We start from the raw sequence: 19,386 nt of genomic DNA, 5'->3' as shown, positions 1-19,386 counted from the left end.
TTGAAGATTTTTTTTCAAGATTGATGATTTGGCTAGGAACGTGGATAGAATTTCTCTTGATGTTGATTCTTTGAAACTTAGATCTATTCCACCCAAGTATGATATTAATGAGTCTCTCAAAGCCATGAGAATTTCCATTGATGAGTGCAAAGAAAGAACCGCTAAGATGCATGCTAAACGAGATTGGTTTGTAAAAACGTGTTCTTCTAGTTTCCATGAAAATAATGATGAAGATCTTAAAGTGATTGATGTGACTCCTATTGAATCTTTGTTTTCTAATATAAATCTTGATAAATATGGGACTGGAGATGAGTCAGCTTTAGTTAAAAGGCGTCCCAATGATTCGGAGTTTTTAGATCTTGATGCAAAAATTGATAAAAGTGGGATTGGAGAGGTCAAGACTTTAAGTAGCAATGAACCCACTCTTTTGGATTTCAAGGATTTTAATTATGATAATTGTTCTTTGATAGATTGTATTTCCTTGTTGCAATCCATGTTGAATTCTCCTCATGCTTATAATCAAAACAAAGCTTTTACTAAACATATCATTGATGCTACGATGCAATCTTTTGAAGAAAAGCTTGAATTGGAAGTTTCTATCCCTAGAAAAAATTATGATGAGTGGGAACCTACTATTAAGATTAAGATTAAAGATTATGAGTGCCTTGCTTTGTGTGATTTGGGTGCTAGCGTTTCCACGATTCCAAAAACTTTATGTGATGTGTCAGGTTTTTGTGAATTTGATGATTGTTCTTTAAATTTGCATCTTGCGGATTCCACTATTAAGAAACCTGTGGGAAGGATTAATGTTGTTCTTATTGTTGCAAATAGGAATTGTGTGCCCGTAGATTTCATTGTTCTTGATATAGATTGCAATCCTACATGTCCTATTATTTTTGGTAGACCTTTCCTTAGAACGAATGGTGCAATTATTGATATGAAAGAAGGAAACATTAGATTTCAATTTCCGTTAAGGAAGGGCATGGAACACTTTCCAAGAAAGAAAATTAAATTACCTTATGAATCTATTATGAGAGCTACTTACGGATTGCATACCAAAGATGACAATACCTAGATCTATTCGTGTTTTATGCCTAGCTAAGGGCGTTAAACAATAACGCTTGTTGGGAGGCAACCCAATTTTATTTTAGTTCTTTGCTTCTTATTCCTATTTTGCTTTGAATAATTCATCTAGCCTCTGTTTAGATGTGGTTTTGTGTTTTAATTAGTGTTTCTACCAAGTAAGACCTTTGGGATAGCTTACGATGATAATTGTTTTGATCTTGCTGAGAAAAATGGAAACTTTTACGCCCAGAAAAATAATTTTAATAATTCACAGAAACGTGCTTTTGATCTGATTCTTTTTGCACTGGATTGGTACACAAATTTCGCAGGTTGTCCTAATTTTTCAGAATTTTTGGAGTTGCATAAGTATTCTAGAGTTACAGATTGCTACAGACTGTTCTGTTTTTGACGGATTCTGTTTTCTATGTGTTGTTTGCTTATTTTGATGAATCTATGGGTAGTATCGGGGTATGAACCATGGAAAAGTTGGAATACATGTGACACCCCAAAATTTTGACCTTGTTTATTAATTAAAATTTTGCCAGGAAATTAAACTTTTCCATTTGTCTAGGTTTTTCCCTTTTTTATATTATGGGTTTTTACCTCAAGTGGAAACTTTCCAAAAATATTGTTGGACTTGCATGCTCTCTCTATAAAACATTTCTGTATCAGTGGATTTAATTGCAAGGTTTGCTTTTGCTTGAGCTTTACTCTTTTAAAATGATTTTCCATAAATTGGAGCCTGTTGCACTGCAACCATTTGATAAATACTTTTAAAAATTTCACCAAAATTTGGGGATGTCATGTGAGGTTTCCACATCACTTTTATGCAAAAATATTTATTGGTTATTGGAGATTTTGAGCTCTACATCAACTTTCCAAATCTGGTCCAGAAGGCATTTTTGCACTACTACCTATTTAAACATTTCTTTAAAAATTCTTCCAAGTGTTTGGAGATGTCAGTAGATGCATACAATTCAACTTCATGCAAAAAACCCAGTGTTGTTCTTTGAAAAATTTGAGTGAAACAACCTCTTCTTCATTCTGGTCCAGTTTTGTGATTTGTACTGCAACCCTATTTTATTTTGCTCTAGTGCGCCTGAGCTTTTTCCTGCTGGTAGCCCTCCCTACAAAACCCTTAAGTCCAGGAGAATGGACCCATTGGAGGACTTTAAGTGCTTGCTTTGAGACCTTTTTCTTCCTGTCCAAAACTGTAGTTTTGCAAAACTTGCACTAGCAAGTTTCTGGTTTTGCCCAAATGATCTTACCATCATCACCTACTACTAGAGAGACCCTGATCTGGAGATTTTGGCCACTCCAAGAGTTGCCTAAATGCACTTGGCATTCTGTCGAACACTTGGTGTGCACAATCAGTTTTGGGCATGTTTCCTAGTTTGCACTATGATCTTGTTCCACTGACCCAGCAACCTTGTCCACTAAACTCCTAGCTATCCCTATCCTAGTCCTGTTAATTGCCAGCCCCACCCTCGCACTCTAGGCTGCCCTGGCATTTCGTCGAGCACGTCCCGTGCGTGCTCTGGGCACGCCCAGAGCGCACGTTTTGCACGCGCGCGCACTGAGCCGCCGCGTCGCACTGCCGCCCTCGTCGCGTCGCGTCCCTGGCCCCCGCTCGCCTGCTGAACCACGCACTATCCTTGCCCACTCTCCACGCCACCCCTGGCGCCCTACAGCGCCGCTGGCAGAGCTTTTGGCGGCACGCCAGCGTCGGCAGCGAGCCCCTGCCATGGTCGGCGCCGCCCAAGCCACCCGCGCGTGCCAGCTGCCCCTGTGAACAGCTCGATCTTATCCTGAAGCTCGTCGGCACGCGCTCGTCGCCGCCACGTCGCCCTGCAGCTACAGCACCGCGGTCGCCGGCGTCCTTATCCACGGCCGCCGCGGGACCAGCCTCGAATGCCTATAAAAGGAGGCCCCGAGCCCCTCCGAGCGCTCAGGCGACCTCAAGCCTTCCCCCTAGAGCTCCCCAAGCAGTGGATTGGCCGGAAGAGTCCATCTCCCCCAACTCCGGCCGGTTCGGCCGCCGCTGCCTTCCGGTGCCATTCGTCGCAACCAGGCACTCCCTCGCCCATCCAGCGCCACCACTCACTTCCCCTTGCTCTTGCGGAGCTGCCCAGCGCCTCAGCCTCGATCGGAAACCACCAGAGCCCAAAACCCACTTCACTCCCGTAGCCCTCTCCGCCGCGGAGCTCGCCGCCGGCGACTCCTCCCACCACCGTCGACCCAGCGACCACCGAGAGGACCGCCCCGGTCTGGCGGGTCCATCCCTGCCCTCAGGTACCCTCGAGGAACCGCCGTTCGTCGACAGCGATCGCCGGAGCCCCGCCCCGTTCGGGCAGAGGAAGAGGAGGGAGAGGGGAGAATGGTCAAACCTGACCAGTGGGCCCCCTGGACCCACTGTCAGTGACCCCACGCCATCCACGCTGGCTTAAGTGGTCGCGTAAAACCCTGGAGTACGTCGCCTATGCTGCGAAAGCGTATTCTCCCCCGAAACGTTTTCCTTTTCTGGTTTTTATTAAAAACAGAGATTTGACCAAACTTTGACTGGCTATATCTTTTAAAATAAAACTCCAAATGAGTTGATTCTTTTTCCTACCTCTCCCAAATTTCATCTAGTTTATTTTAAGATTTATTCCAAAAATATTTGAGACAACTTTTTGTACTGTGTTTGAAATATTTGTTATTTGAATATTTCTCAAAATAGGAAATGGAGAGTGAAGAAAACTTTCAAAAAGTGCACCCCTTGCACACTCTTGAAGGCAAGCATTCTGAACACTAGCATAATATTTTCGTGAGGTGTTTTGATACGGTTACAGCACCACTTTGACTTGGAGCTTATGTTATTTTTTATGTAATGGTAAAGTCACACGCATGAGTGCATTTTTGGAGATGCTTTACTGTTAGAAATGGTTATGCTGGTGATAGTGATCATTCTTGCAAGCTTTTCATGCATACCGGCAGGAAGCCGGAGAGTCGTGGTCTTGGGTAGACACGAGCTTGTCCCTAGTTCCTCGTCGGGACGAGTGTGTCCGGTATGGCATGATGAGGCTTGGTAAGCGGTGATTCTGTCTGTGATTGGAAACATTTTGGCTATGCTAATCTTTCGGAGAATACTTGGACCACCTGAGTCAGTCGTAGGTCGAGTCTTGTTCAGTGACTTTCCCTACTTGTTTTGTACTACCACTGGTCCCTGCCGCAGGTAGGGTATGGTTCAGTAAGTTGTCAACCCCTTACCAAAGCACACACCGTACAAAGAGGCCATGGTGGAAGATACCGGAGGCCTCCGGTAGGCATGCCACCTGGTCCGGGGGCATGGGTGTTTCCGGTTGGGACCGAGAGGGGGGCACCCCTTAGAGCGCGCGTATATAAATTTGATCCCATGCTACATCGAGGTTGTAGCCTCCCCACTTAGAGTTTGGCTTGACAGGTGTTGTGGGTGATTCCAGACACCGGTAAGTTAAGCTGGTGTGTGCAGGTCAGGCATGTTTTCAATTAAAAGGCCATAGGCGGAATTAGTCCCGATGGACTAAATAAATCCGTTACTCGTGGGTAAAGAGTACACCCTCTGCAGAGGTTATATCTATTCGGACAGCCACATCCTCGTGTAAGGACTACAGTCTGAGATGGGTCTAGTGACGGTTTTCGGATGGAGACACGGCTTGACTAGATCATAGTAACGGTATTCGGATGGAGACACGACTTGATTAGAGCACAGTGACGGTCTTCGGATGGAGAAACGGCTGAACTAGATATTGTTTATGACTGTGGCACATATGGATTATGATCATTATTATTGTGGACTAACCATTTACTTTATTGAATTATTGAGTATCCCTGGGACGGTTCTACCTCCTGGATGTTCACTGTGATTATTCTTATATAAGCCCTTTATGTGGCGTCGCTCAGACGCCCGACTGCGGCATGTTTGTTATTTATTTATCCTTTATAAGCCCTTTATGTGGTGTCGCTCAGACGCCTGACTGCGGCATGCTTGTTATTTACTTATTGTTTATAAGCCCTTTATGTGGCGTCGCTCAGACGCCCGAATGTGGCATGCTTGTTATTTAATTATTCTTTATAAGCCCTTTATGTGGTGTCGCTCAGACGCCCGACTGCGGCATTGTTAATTTATTTGCACCTTTTCGAGGAGTCATTTCAGACACTCGATCAGTGCATTCTATTCCTACTCCCGTATTGCATGTTCATATTTTCCCGCATGCGTGCATCACCGGTTTTCGTTTACTTCATGGCAGACGTTATCATCATAAAATATTTCGGAGTATGATTACCCCTTGTTATATTATACCCGTGTTCTTAATGTTTGCGAGTACATTCAAACGTACTCACTGGCTTGTCCCTGGCTATTGTCTTGGCCAGATTCCTTGCTTGGAGATAAGCATTGCGATGACAGCCCCAGAACCTACGCAATGACGATAGCAGCCTCGCGAAGATAGGAGTTATCCTGGTCAGCTGTTCTTGTGGGAAATGGAGTCCCATAGACGCAGATGTACCATAAACCGCTTCCGCCATCAACCACTAGTAATCAAGTGTTGTACTCCTAGGCCACAATGGTCTTGTACTACATTTTTTGTACTTTGCTTGGAATTCTTGTATCAAGTTGGTGCCTCATCAGCTAACAGTAATCCTGGGGCTGGTGAGCACAAAGGCCGTTTTCTGGGAAATTAATATCCCGAAAATCCGGTCGTGACAATACATTAGATATTACATCAATATAAATAAAGAATGAGTTCACAACAGTACCAAAGTGGTGATTTATTTTCTTATACTAACGGAGCTTATGAGATTTTCTGTTGAGTTTTGTGTTGTGAAGTTTTCAAGTTTTGGGTAAGGATTTGGACTATGGAATAAGGAGTGGCAAGAGCCTAAGCTTGGGGATACCCAAGGCACCCCAAGGTAATATTCAAGGACAACCAAGATCCTAAGCTTAGGGATGCCCCGGAAGGCATCCCCTCTTTCGTCTTCGTCTATCGGTAACTTTACTTGAGGCTATATTTTTATTCACCACATGATATGTGTTTTGCTTGGAGCAACTTGTATGATTTGAGTCTTTGCTTTTTAGTTTGCCACAATCATACTTGCTGTACACACCTTTTGAGAGGGACACACACGAATCGTGATTTATTAGAATACTCTTTATGTTTCACTTATATCTTTTGAGCTAGGCAATATTGCTCTAGTACTTCACTTATACCTTTTTAGAGCACGGCGGTGGTTTTATTCTATAGAAATTTATGAACTCTCTTGCTTCACTTGTATTATTTTGAGAGTCTTTAAACTACATGGTAATTTGCTTTGGTTATAAATTTAGTCCTAATATGATAGGCATCCAAGAGGGATATAATAAAAACTTTCATATAAAGTGCATTGAATACTATTAGAAGTTTGATTCCTTATGATTGTTTTGAGATATGAAGATGGTGATATTAGAGTCATGCTAGTGAGTAATTGTGAATTTGAGAAAATACTTGTGTTAAGGTTTGTGAGTCCCGTAGCATGCACATATGGTGAAGCGTTATGTAACAAAGTTGGAGCATGAGATATTTTTTGTTTGTCATCCTTTGTGTGGAGGTCGGGATCGCGTGATGGTTAACTCCTACCAACCCTTCCCCTGGGAGCATGCGCGTAGTACTTTGTTTCAAGGACTAATAGATTTTTGCAATAAGTATGTGAGTTATTTATGACTAATGTTGAGTCCATGGATTATACACACTCTCACCCTTCCACTATTGCTAGCCTCTCTAGTACCGCGCAACTTTCGCCAGTACCATACACCCACCATATACCTTCCTCAAAACAGCCACCATACCTACCTATTATGGCATTTTCATAGTCATTCCAAGATATATTTCCATGCAACTTTCCACCATTCCGTTTATTATGACACACATCATCATTGTATATTGCTTTGCATGATCTTGTAGTTGACATCGTATTTGTGGCAAGGCCACCGTTCATAATTTTTTCATACATGCCACTCTTGATTCATTGCACATCCCGGTACACCGCCGGAGGCATTCATATATAGCCATATTTTGTTCTAGCATCGAGTTGTAGTTCTTGAGTTGTAAGTAAATAAAAGTGTGATGATCTTTGCTTTGCATGATCTTGTAGTTGACATCGTATTTGTGGCAAGGCCACCGTTCATAATTTTTTCATACATGCCACTCTTGATTCATTGCACATCCCGGTACACCGCCGGAGGCATTCATATATAGCCATATTTTGTTCTAGCATCGAGTTGTAGTTCTTGAGTTGTAAGTAAATAAAAGTGTGATGATCTTCATTATTAGAGCATTGTCCCATGTGAGGAAATGTAAAAAAGAGAGGAGAAAAGCCAAAAAAAGAAGAAGAAATGAGAGAAAAGAGAGAAGGGGCAATGTTATGATCCGCATACCCCAAGGTGACAATAATTGGGATTCTTTCCAGTGATTACCGTAGTTTGAGGAGTTCATGTATTCACTAAGTGCTAATGCTTTGTTCCTGTTCTCTATTAAAAGGAGGCCTTAATATCCCTTAGTTTCCTTATGGACCCCATGATACGTCTCCAAAGTATCTACAATATTTGATTGTTCCATGCTATTATATTACCTGTTTTGGATGTTTTATATGCATTAATATGCTATTTTATATTATTTTTGGGACTAACCTATTAACCTAGCTAGAGCCTAGCGCCAGTTCCTGTTTTTGAGTTTCGCAGAAAAGGAATACCAAACGGAGTCCAAACGGAATAAAACCTTCGTGATGATTTTTCTTGGACCAAAAGACAACCAGGAGACTTGGAGATGAAGTCGGGGGAGCCACGAGGCGGCCACAAGGACGGAGGGCGTGCCCAGGGGGTTAGGGCGCTCCCCCACCCTTATGGGCCGCTCGTGCACCTCCTGACCTAATTCTTTCGCCTATATATTCCCATATATCCCCAAACCACCAGAGACATCCACGAAAACAATTTTCCACCGTCGCAACCTTCTGTACCCGTGAGATCCCATCTAGGGACCTTTTCCGGCACCCTGCCGGAGGGGAATTCGATCACGGAGGGCTTCTACATCAACTCTATTGCCCTTCCGATGAAGCGTGAGTAGTTTACCACAAACCTACGGGTCCATAGCTAGTAGCTAGATGGCTTCTTCTCTCTCTTTGATTCTCAATACCATGTTCTCCTCGATGTTCTTGGAGATCTATTCGATGTAATACTTTTTTGCGGTATGTTTGCCGAGATCCGACGAATTGTGGATTTATGATGAGGTTATCTATGAATATTAATTGAATCTTCTCTGAATTCTTTTATGCATGATTTGATATCTTTGTAATTCTCTTCGAACTATCGGTTTGATTTGGCCAACTAGATTGGTTTTTCTTGCAATGGGAGAAGTGCTTAGCTTTGGGTTCAATCTTGCGGTGTCCTAAACCAGTGACAGTATGGGCAGCAAGCCACGTATTGTATTGTTGCCATCGAGGATAAAAAGATGGGGTTTTCATCATATTGCTTGAGTTAATTCCTCTACATCATGTCATCTTGCTTAATGTGTTACTCCGTTCTTTATGAACTTAATACTCTATATGCATGCTGGATAGCGGTCGATGTGTGGAATAATAGTGGTAGATGCATAATCGTTTTGGTCTACTTGACACGGACGTGATGCCTATATTCATGATCATTGCCTTAGATATCGTCATAACTTTGCGCTTTTCTATCAATTGCTCGGCAGTAATTTGTTCACCCACCGCATTATTTGCTATCTTGAGAGAAGCCTCTAGTGAAATCTATGGCCCCCGGGTCTATTTTCCATCGTATAAGTTTCTGATCTACAATATTAGTTTCGGATCTACTCTTTTTGCAATCTTGTACTTTCCGATCTATAAACCAAAAATACCAAAAATATTTACTTTATCGTTTATCTATCTATATCAGATCTCACTTTTGCAAGTAACCGTGAAGGGATTGACAACCCCTTTATCGTGTTGGGTGCAAGTTTGTTTGATTGTTTGTGCAGGTATTCGGTGATTTGTGCGTTGTCTCCTACTGGATTGATACCTTGATTCTCAAACTGAGGGAAATACTTATCTCTACTTTGCTGCATCACCCTTTTCACTTCAAGGGAAAACCAACGCAAGCTTAAGAAATAGCACCCCACTGCCATGGGAGGGTACGACAAAAGATGTCATGCAAGTTCTTTTCCGTAAGCACGTATGACTATATATAGAATACATGCCTACATTAAATTGATGAATTGGAACTAGTTCTGTGTCGCCCTAGGTTATAACTGTTGCGTGATGAATGCCATCCGAGAATTATCCATGATTGATCCAATGCCTACGAGCTTTTCACATATTGATCTTTGCTAAGTTACTTTCACCGTTCTGATGTTACAATCACTACAAAATTGCTATTGCTACTGTTACCATCGTTACCGTTACTTCCATAATACTTTGCTACTAAAAACTTTGCTGCAGATATTAAGTCTTTTAGGTATGGTTGAATTCACAACTCAACTGCTAATACTCGTGAATATTCTTTGGCTCCTCTTGTGTTTAATCAATAAATTTGGGTTGAATAATCTACCCTGCAAAACTGTTGCGATCCCCTATACTTGTGGGTTATCATGGCCTCCCATCATATGAACGTTGCGGTCATGTTACGATGGGTCTGGCAGATCCTGCGAGGCGAGGGCGGCTTGTGGCTTCAGCTCCTTCAGGCGAAATACCTTTGGGGTGAGCCTCTCCTGGCCTGCTCCCGCTTGGGAGGGTCTCAGTTTTGGAGATCCATCCAAAAGATCAAGGAGGACATTTGTCTTGGAATCTCCTTCTCTATAGGAAATGGGGATGGGACCCAATTTTTGCTGGACCCCTGGGTGGGTACCGAGCCGCTTAGGGTGAGCTTTCCTGGCCTATTTTCAATCTGCACTAACCCGCTACTACTCGTCTCCGCGGCTTCCCGATCTAGACAGTGGAATATCCGGTTCCGTCGTACATTTGGGCAACTGGAGCATGACGAGTGGACTAACTTGCGGGCGGCCCTACCGCCGGTGCTGCCAAACTGTCTGGACACAGTGTCTTGGCGGCTCTCACCGTTGGGTGAGTTCTCGGTGAACTCAGCATATCAGGCATTATGCCAATCACCCACCGTTCCATGGCTTTCTCCCACGTGGAAGGCCACTTTGCCCTTGAAGATTAATATTTTTGTGTGGCAACTACTACGAGATCACATCCCTTCGGGGGACAAAAGTGCTTTAACAGCATGGCCCCGGTGATAGCTTGTGCCCCTTATGCGCGGTACCGGAGACTGGGACTCACATCCTATTCTCATGTACGGCTGCACGAGTTCTACGAACGTTCGTCTGCGAAGCAGCCCGATTGGGAGGCCCTGGACCTCGCCGAGTTCCTCCAAACTAGGGCTACCCAACCTGGGTGACATCGCTGCCTATTCTGGCCTATCTTTGCATTGATGTCCTGGACTCTACGGACGACACGTAATAAAATGGTGATTGAGCGGGTCTTTCTGCGACAGGCGTCTGACCCATTATTCAAATTCCTTGCCTTTTCACAGCACTGACACCCTCTCTCTAGGTAGCGCGACTGCGATCGACTTGGACTCATGCTGGATGCACTACTAGCCACAACGCGCCGACTATCGTCTTTGTAGGGCTGCTCGGCAGCAACCACTAGGTGTTTTTTTTCTTATTTCTCTTGTGTTTTTTGGACATGATTGTGCTGTTGTCCCAGTCGTCGTTCATGATTCGGAGCTTGGATGTTCGTTGTATGGTTCGTTGCTTTATTTATAAAGCAGGGCGAAAGCCTATTTCGAGAGACATGTTATTCATCAAATTCTCCGAACTCAGCAAGTGTGAGGTGACTATGCGTATATCCTTTTGTTTGACATCTTATATTTTTTTGCCGATGCATATATCTATTTCATCAAAGTGTAGGTGTTTTCCTATTCTCTTGTTGGTGATCGATGGTTGTTCTGGTTTTTTGTTTGTGTTGGAACAATCACATTTGTTTTAATTAAGCATCTACATAGGTACTGTTCGCAGTTGCAACCTCCACCCATATGTGTCGACTGAATCTACTTCCTTTTCTCCGTGTTCAAATATAGGGTAAAAATAATGTTTAATTTTTTTCCATTCAATCCACCATATTCTTTTGGGAATCAAGTTACAGACATGTGGGTAGCTGATAGACAGTGGAGCCGCGGGAGTGGTGGACATGCAATGAGGGAAGGAGAAAGAAGGAAGGATGAAGAAGGAGGGACAGAGGTTCCAGAGCCGAGAGAAAGGAGGGAGACACCAAGGGAGGCGACATGGGAAGAAAAGCAAAGTTATGCCCCAAGGCGAGAGCGTGATCATGTTCAACTGTTCCCTTTCCATCAATGCTCAAGTTCATTATCTTTGTTGAAGTCTGCAAGTTTGGAAGCTCGACACAACTGTTGTCGAGGAAGATGGTAAACTCATTGAGGATGATCATTGGGGTTATTGTGAAGCTCATTGTTTGGTGGAGTAGTCTCATGACAAGGAGGACAAGCCGTGAGACATGAGTAATTGATAAATTTGTACAATCACTTTCATTTTTTCTAGAACATTGGATATAATTGATTTGGTAAAGAAAATGTCATGGGATTATACTATGATTGATGTATGATAAATTTGCGATGAGGTATGTGTCTGAATCAAGTATCATCCACTTAATCTTTGATTTATCAGTTTTGCTAAATCTCATGTGCATGAAGTTGCGTCAACAACTTTCTGCTTTGCACGAGGCCGAAGACGAGGATGACGTGAGGAGCACCGACCACGATGAGGCCGAGCCGTGTATGGCCGGGAGCCGTCGATAGCTGGTGGGAGTGTGTCCGAAGCTTAACCGGCGAGGGTGCATGGGGGTGAGCAGTGTCGGAGTTGCTCATCGGGGTGGGGCTTAGAGGGATGGCTAGGGTGGCAGTCAGCAGGATGGTGGGGGAGGAGGTCAAGGGGAGGGTGGGGCCACAATATCCGCCAGCCACGGGGGGTGGAGGCAGGTGGTTAGGCCTGGGTAGGCCACGATCGATGAGGAATCGTCGTGGGAGAGGAGCAAGAAGATGAACAGGTGACGGTGTGCTCCTAACCGTTGGATATTTGATAGCCAAAAATAGAAGTGATTGGCGCGAAGAGTTTTCTAGGTGCCTAATGTATAGGTGCCCATTTAATTTATTTACAATAATTTACCCGTAGCAACGCACAGGCATCTAACTAGTTATTTGAAAAGCTTAGAACCAGTAGCACACCATGTGGAAAGTAGAGAAGAAAAAGCCAGGATGATATCCTCATATCTCATCGACAATTATTTTAAAAGCCTTGAGATAATAGCACATCATGAAAGAACTAAAAAGAAAAAACTAGCAATGCTTGTTCTTTAGATGCTAAGTATAACTAGAATAGACATGCTAAAATTTATGAATTAAGTGACGGATATAGTGAATATGTGATAAAAGACTGTCATGGTCCCTCTAATGATAAGTGGGTAGCTAAATTTTCCGAACACAGAATCACTTGATAAAAGTATTGCTATGCACGATGAAACTATATCTAGTGCTACCATTGATGATGATTACGATATTTCTATTACTCCCTCCGTTCCTAAATATAAGTCTTTGTAGAGATTCCACTATGGACCACATACGGATGTATATAGATGCATTTTAGAGTTAGATTCACTCATTTTGCTCCGTATGTGGTCTATAGTGAAATCTCTTCAAAGACTTATATTTAGGAACGGAGGGAGTAGTTATTTACTTTTTACCCTTGAAACCACTAGGGTGTACATTTCTATTAATAACCTTTTTTTTGACAGGTTTCTATTATATAATCAGAAGTCGGGAATTACAAAAAGGTTAGGGGTGGTTAGGATATAGGAGTATACAGTAAACACCACCGCACCGGGCCCCGGCCCACGGACCCAAAACATCCAGCTTGGCTGCATTTCCTGCGGAAAGGCCCAAGGCCCAGGCCGTCAACCTATACCTGAAGCTCAAGCCGAAGTAAGGGGAATCTCCATCAACTCCTTCCCCAAGCCGCAACCTGCCGCAAATCTCCGCCTCCCCTCCCCTTCCGACCCGCCCAGGCCGCAGCAGAGCGCCATGTCGTCCTCCCCTACCCCCGCGCCAGACGCCGGCGCCGCCGCGATGGCCGTCGACGACTCGTCGGAGACCGACCAGCTCGACTCCATGTCCACGGAGGACATCGTCCGGGCCACCCGCCTCCTCGACAACGAGGTCCGCGTCCTCAAGGTACGGCCCCTCTCCCCCGAACCCTAGCAGCCGCTATCCCGTCCCGTCGGTCCAGGGTTGCCTGATCTGGTTTGTCTGTTCGCGGGGGTGCAGGACGAGCTGCAGCGGAACAACCTGGAGCTCGAGAACGTCAAGGACAAGATCAAGGAGAACCAGGAGAAGATAAAGCTCAACAAGCAGCTGCCCTACCTCGTCGGCAACATCGTCGAGGTTCGTGCCTCACCTGCCCCAGGAATTTGCCCGATCTGGATGTGGATGCGGAAATTATGGGTTTCTGTACCGAGTTCATTCATGCCGGATTCACGATTCCCAGATCCAGTATTAGTTCGTGCAAACCAGATTAGTAGCCCAAAGTAGCGTCTGACTTCACATGCTCTAGTTTTGAGCTTCACTGCGTGCTGATTGATGAGGGGCCAGTTTAGTTGCTGGAAATGTTTGACCTCACAGAAACGCATAGTTACACGCCAATTTCCCTCTTGTGACCAACCTTGTAAACTAGTAGAACGCCCCGTGCATTGCTACGGGCAACAATGTGGGAGCAGTGAACGGCTTGATTGATGGGCGTGTAGAATAAACCGGGTGGGGTTGGAAGCTTGGGGCGACGGGGCTTTAGTTTTGGAAGAAAATCTCCGGTGGGAGGAGAATAAAATTAGTGGAGCACTTAGGTGGTGGGTCTTGTATAGATTGATGGGCAACGAACGAATGACTTCCGGACTGCACCTTTAGGAGTAGAGAGTATCTAGGAGGTAGTAAATCAATTACAGCTGTATTGGTTGCTATGTGGAATCAGTTGGTGTGTATCAGTGCTGTTGTTCATTAGCTTCTGATAACTTATCTGGCAAGGATAAACTGCTGCACTCATTTAGTCTTTTCCTTGAAAACTCAGAACTGATATTTTCAAGGTTATAGTCTGCCAGGTTGCTCATAAATATCTTGACTTCAGATGCATTTTTACTTGGAAATCTACTAATGTAATTTATCAACTGTTTCAGATTTTGGAAATGAACCCTGAAGATGAGGCTGAAGAGGATGGTGCTAATATAGATCTGGACTCACAGAGGAAAGGAAAATGTGTTGTTCTTAAGACATCCACAAGACAGGTAAATAAACTTGCTCGAACTTGCTGTGGTGCTTATACTCCAACTGTATACATCTCTAGTATCCGTTATTACTTCTAGTCCAACTGTATATGCATGAACTGTCGTGGATGTAGCCCAGGCATGCCGGTGGTTGGTGCCATAGAAACAAGTACTCACAGAGGAAAGATGCTCCATGGTTGATTAGTTGTGTGTATTCAGGTTGACTCCGATTTTAGTGTTTCTGCCTATATTTGGGAGAGCCGAGGAGTACAACAGAAGTTAGGTGGATAATTAGGAAAGAGATAAGATTATGAGTTCATTTGGTTTCAAGTTAGTTCATTAAGTCTCACGGGCCTAGTTAGGTACGTAGGTTTGTACAAGAGCAGGTGTTGTAATCTTTGATACTATGGACCTTTTTCATCTAAACAAGCAGTAAAACACCACCATTTGTTATTTTAACTGAGTTTGGCATGTCAACCATGCCAAGTTCTCGTGGGAGTTGGTACCATGATACATCAATCACAACAACAACAACAACAACAACAACAACAAAGCCTTTAATCCCAAACAAGTTAGGGTAGGCTATGATACATCAATCACAAATAGCCGAATTTATTATGTCAGACATCACATGCTAGTACTTGCAGCGTCAATATTCCTATCCCTGCCTGTGTACAGCATTTTACTTGGTCAATTTATCTGTATCCATATTAACCCTTTCATTTATGAGCCTATGGGCTATTTTAAATTACATTTTTGGAACTTGACAAGGTTTATTTCCACATACCATTTAATGAATCTCATTAGTTGGGCAATCTTAGCTGTTTTATAGAATAAATTTACTTGTGTGCTGTAAAGAGTTGGACGTGCTGCTCAAGGCTTCTCTGTTCATTTTCTATTCTTGATTGCAGACTATATTCCTTCCTGTGATCGGGCTAGTTGACCCTGACAACCTCAAGCCTGGTGATTTGGTTGGAGTCAACAAGGACAGCTACTTGATATTAGACACGCTACCTTCGGAGTATGACTCTCGAGTAAAGGCAATGGAGGTAGATGAAAAGCCTACGGAGGATTATAATGACATTGGCGGCCTTGAGAAAGAGGTATTTACTAGGATGATTGCCAGTTTATCTTTCTGTAGGTAGTACAGTGTCAAGTTTCTTACCTCAGAATATTTATAGTTGATAATTGTTCGCTTTTATTTGCTCCCTCATGTTCTGATTTTGTATTGTCAAATTTCTAATGCAGATTCAGGAACTCGTTGAAGCTATAGTGTTGCCAATGACACACAAGGAGCAATTTCAGAAGTTGGGAATCCGTCCCCCGAAAGGAGTTCTTTTATATGGATCACCTGGGACGGGAAAGACGTTGATGGCTCGTGCATGTGCTGCACAAACCAATGCAACCTTTCTGAAACTTGCTGGTCCGCAGCTAGTCCAGGTAACTAACTTTGGATGTTCATTGAAAGCAGAATGTGCAATATCTTTTTTGTGGGGGAAAAAAAGATGGCCATGCTAATTGACTTATTCTAGGGCTAGCAGGCTTATTCTACCAATCATTGAACACTGCTTTGGCATACTTTGCAGACTATGATCAGTTCTGTTAAGATGATTGTATCTTTCTTCACACTCAAGTGAACTTTAATTGTAATCCTTAACTCTGTAGTTGATAGTGATTAAAGATTCTTTAGCATCATTGGCTCAGGATATGACTTAGAATATTGACTTGCATGTAAAATTGCTGGCTCCAACTTAGAATGTCCATTTGCATCTGTAATATTCCCGGGTCCAGCATTTTTTAATTCTTCTGGGTATCTTTCAGTCAGATAATTAACATTTTTGTGAATTGTTTCAGATGTTCATCGGTGATGGGGCAAAGCTTGTCCGAGATGCCTTTGAGTTGGCAAAGGAGAAGGCCCCCTGCATCATTTTTATTGATGAGATTGATGCAATTGGAACAAAGCGTTTTGACAGGTGCATTTTGCATTTTGTTTTGCATGCATCGCTTGTACACTAAGCGTTGTGATTTTTTTAGTCTAGTCCAGCGTAAATGCTTAGTTTCTCTTTACCTATTGTGGTTGAAGTATGCCTCGTCATGTCGTTACTCTTTTTTTTTTTAATTTGGCGAATTTTCTGATGAACACCATGGTACTCCCTCCGTCCCAAAATAAGTGCCTCAACTTTGTACTACAAAGTTGTATTAAAGTTGAGACACTTATTTTGGGACGGAGGGAGTATAATCTTTGCATGAAGAAAATCAGTTAGTGTCCCTGCAAGTCGAACACTCCTTCAACCTTCTATGTCATATGTAAAATAAAAGAAACTGTTCATGATTTTATACTTCAAGAGATAAATACATCTTAACTACTTTCAGCATATGCTGCACATATCATATGTGATGATGTTAACCTATTAATGCAGGGTAAAGATATTGATTACTTGCAACTAGATATGATTTATTTTTTACAGGGAAGTATATGTTTGATATTGTTTGTATTGACTGCAGTGAAGTGAGTGGTGACAGAGAAGTGCAACGAACTATGTTGGAGTTGCTGAATCAGCTAGATGGATTTAGCAGTGATGAGAGGATAAAGGTCAGCATGTCCTAATATTTGGCTCTGTAATCTGAATGCATGCAAGCTCAACCTGTAAAGATAATTTGTTTTGTACTGATGGTTTGGCCTCACTAGTTGTTTTGAAAACAGTAATTTGATAAAATAGATTTTTTATTTGATTGATTAATGAGTAGCCACAAATTGGCTTCAGTTGGTCATAATTTGAGAGATGATGAATACCTGATCAGATGTTCTATTCATCCTGTTTCCTTAACGCATTGTTGTTATGTGATTTGCAGGTGATAGCTGCAACCAATCGTGCAGATATTCTCGATCCTGCTTTACTCCGTTCTGGTCGCCTGGACAGAAAGATTGAGTTCCCTCATCCGACGGAAGAAGCAAGAGCTCGGATTTTGCAAGTATGTCTCTTGCAATTTGTTAAAGGCTGATAACTCTTATTGCAAAAATTGCTTACCTTTTGGTTTTGTGGACTCAAAAGAAGTTTCTTCTGTGTTCTATCTTGTAGATTCACTCAAGAAAGATGAACGTACATCCTGATGTCAACTTTGAGGAGCTGGCTCGTTCAACTGATGATTTCAACGGTGCACAACTGAAGGCTGTTTGTGTGGAAGCTGGCATGCTTGCTCTACGCAGGGACGCTACAGAGGTTTGTGCTGACTCTTGTTCTTTTGCCACACTGGTGCCTTTATGGAAGTATCAGTTTGCTGGTAGATAATGGAAGATGATAACCGCAGATAAAATCGATTAGTATGTTAGATCAGAAAATGAAATTATAAACAAATCAACATTAGGTCTATGGTATGTTCAGCATGAACTGAACAGCCTGAAATATCTTTCCTACTTCTAAATATTTTGAGTTGGTGGTGAGTTTGCTCAGCTCAACTTCCTACCCTTAATCGTGGGTCCTACTACACAGCAGATGAAATAAAAAATGTATTGACTGATGTTGAACCTGGTACATCTCCTGTGCATGGATAGCAGCCTGGTACGCTCAGTTTTTTAGAGAGAAAAATACACATCTCTTTCTCACGACTTCCTGTTACGCTGCCGCTATTGCCCAATCACCCATCATCCCCTGGCAGTCTTCGTTCTCCTGCCGCCTCTACACTCCAATTGTGTCCACCGTTCATTTTTTTTAATTATCGCCTCTCCTGATGCTGCAACCCATAGCTTGCTACGAGGAGAGTGGCAACTGTGGGACACGCTAGCCACCAGACTGCTGCTGCAGCTACTGGAGCTCGGCACCGGTGGGTTCTAGACCGATATGAGGATATGCATGGGCAACGGGTTTGGGGCTGGGGATTTCTGCTGGTGCTGGGCGTAGAAGTTGTATTCGGGAAGGAGCTGTCTCTGTGTATTATTTGGTCGTTTCGTGGCAACGCACGGGCACTGGTCTAGTAATACATTTTACAATAGAGAATCATAGTGGAATATAAGGGCCTGTTCGGAGCCCCTCCGCTCCGCGAGGCCGCTCCCGGAGCTGACGGAGATCTAGTTAAAAAATGCGGAGCGAGCGAAAAGGTACTCCGGAGATTCTTAATTTTCACGGAGCGGGTGGACTGCCGAACAGCGCCTAAATAGAGTATATAAGATGCTGCTTTGATATCTTGAAGCATTTTCGTGTCTTGGTAGCTCGTACCATCATTTTTTTCGATTTGACTGCCTGAAGTGCACTTCCCTCATGAAGCATGTTTAACTATGTTCAGAAACACAACGGATAATGTACTGCTGTGCTCAACCCTATCTTTTTGCATATGCAGGTGATCCATGAAGATTTCAACGAAGGCATTATCCAAGTGCAAGCAAAGAAGAAGTCCAGCTTGAATTATTACGCTTAGTTTCCCTTGAGTAATCAGAACGCTTGGTCCTGTGATGGCCGCTGTTTGTAACACTCGGCTACCATTTTTATTTGGAGTATAGTTTAAGTCTCGAATCCTCCTGATTGTGTGAAGCACTCTTGCTTTGTGCCTTCCTGTACCCGAAGAAATTATTTCTAACCAATTGCTCTGTGCCGAAAATGTGAATTGTGGACTCAGGATGCATTGGCTCGGAACCTGTGAATAGTTCAAATCCAGATTAAAACCAGCCCACTTTCCTCCCACCAACCAATCCAATCCAAGAAGCCAGACCGGACCAAACTATTTCGCATCCAAACCAATCCAAACTGTTTCATGTTTTTGGGTGAAATCCATAGTTTTGAAACAGTGGACAAGCTGCTGCGTTGTTACCGTGAAGCTTCTGGTCACCTGCTTGGTCGTCCGTGCGCTTAATGGAGGTCTTAATGCTGCCAGTCAACCAGCCTAGCTTAATTGAGAGAGATGACACACGATCGCCACTCGCCGCCGGCACCAAGTGGGGGGCTGGTGCCATGAGCA

General features: G+C 43.4%; 1 protein-coding gene across 1 annotated transcript; it reads left to right on the top strand.

The window, feature by feature from the left end:
• Positions 1-13,073: 13,073 nt before the first annotated feature.
• Positions 13,074-19,046, top strand: LOC123080257 (26S proteasome regulatory subunit 6A homolog). Its single transcript, XM_044503165.1, has 10 exons — positions 13,074-13,357; positions 13,451-13,567; positions 14,350-14,457; positions 15,348-15,539; positions 15,685-15,876; positions 16,291-16,409; positions 16,942-17,029; positions 17,290-17,409; positions 17,517-17,657; positions 18,772-19,046. Exons 1-10 carry the CDS (start codon positions 13,208-13,210, stop codon positions 18,847-18,849), a joined length of 1,305 nt encoding a protein of 434 aa, XP_044359100.1. The 5' UTR covers positions 13,074-13,207; the 3' UTR covers positions 18,850-19,046.
• Positions 19,047-19,386: the final 340 nt, after the last annotated feature.

This window comes from Triticum aestivum, chromosome 3D, assembly GCF_018294505.1.
Source record: "Triticum aestivum cultivar Chinese Spring chromosome 3D, IWGSC CS RefSeq v2.1, whole genome shotgun sequence".
In the NCBI taxonomy this organism is placed as follows: domain Eukaryota; kingdom Viridiplantae; phylum Streptophyta; class Magnoliopsida; order Poales; family Poaceae; genus Triticum; species Triticum aestivum.
This window is presented reverse-complemented; position numbering and strand designations above follow the sequence as displayed.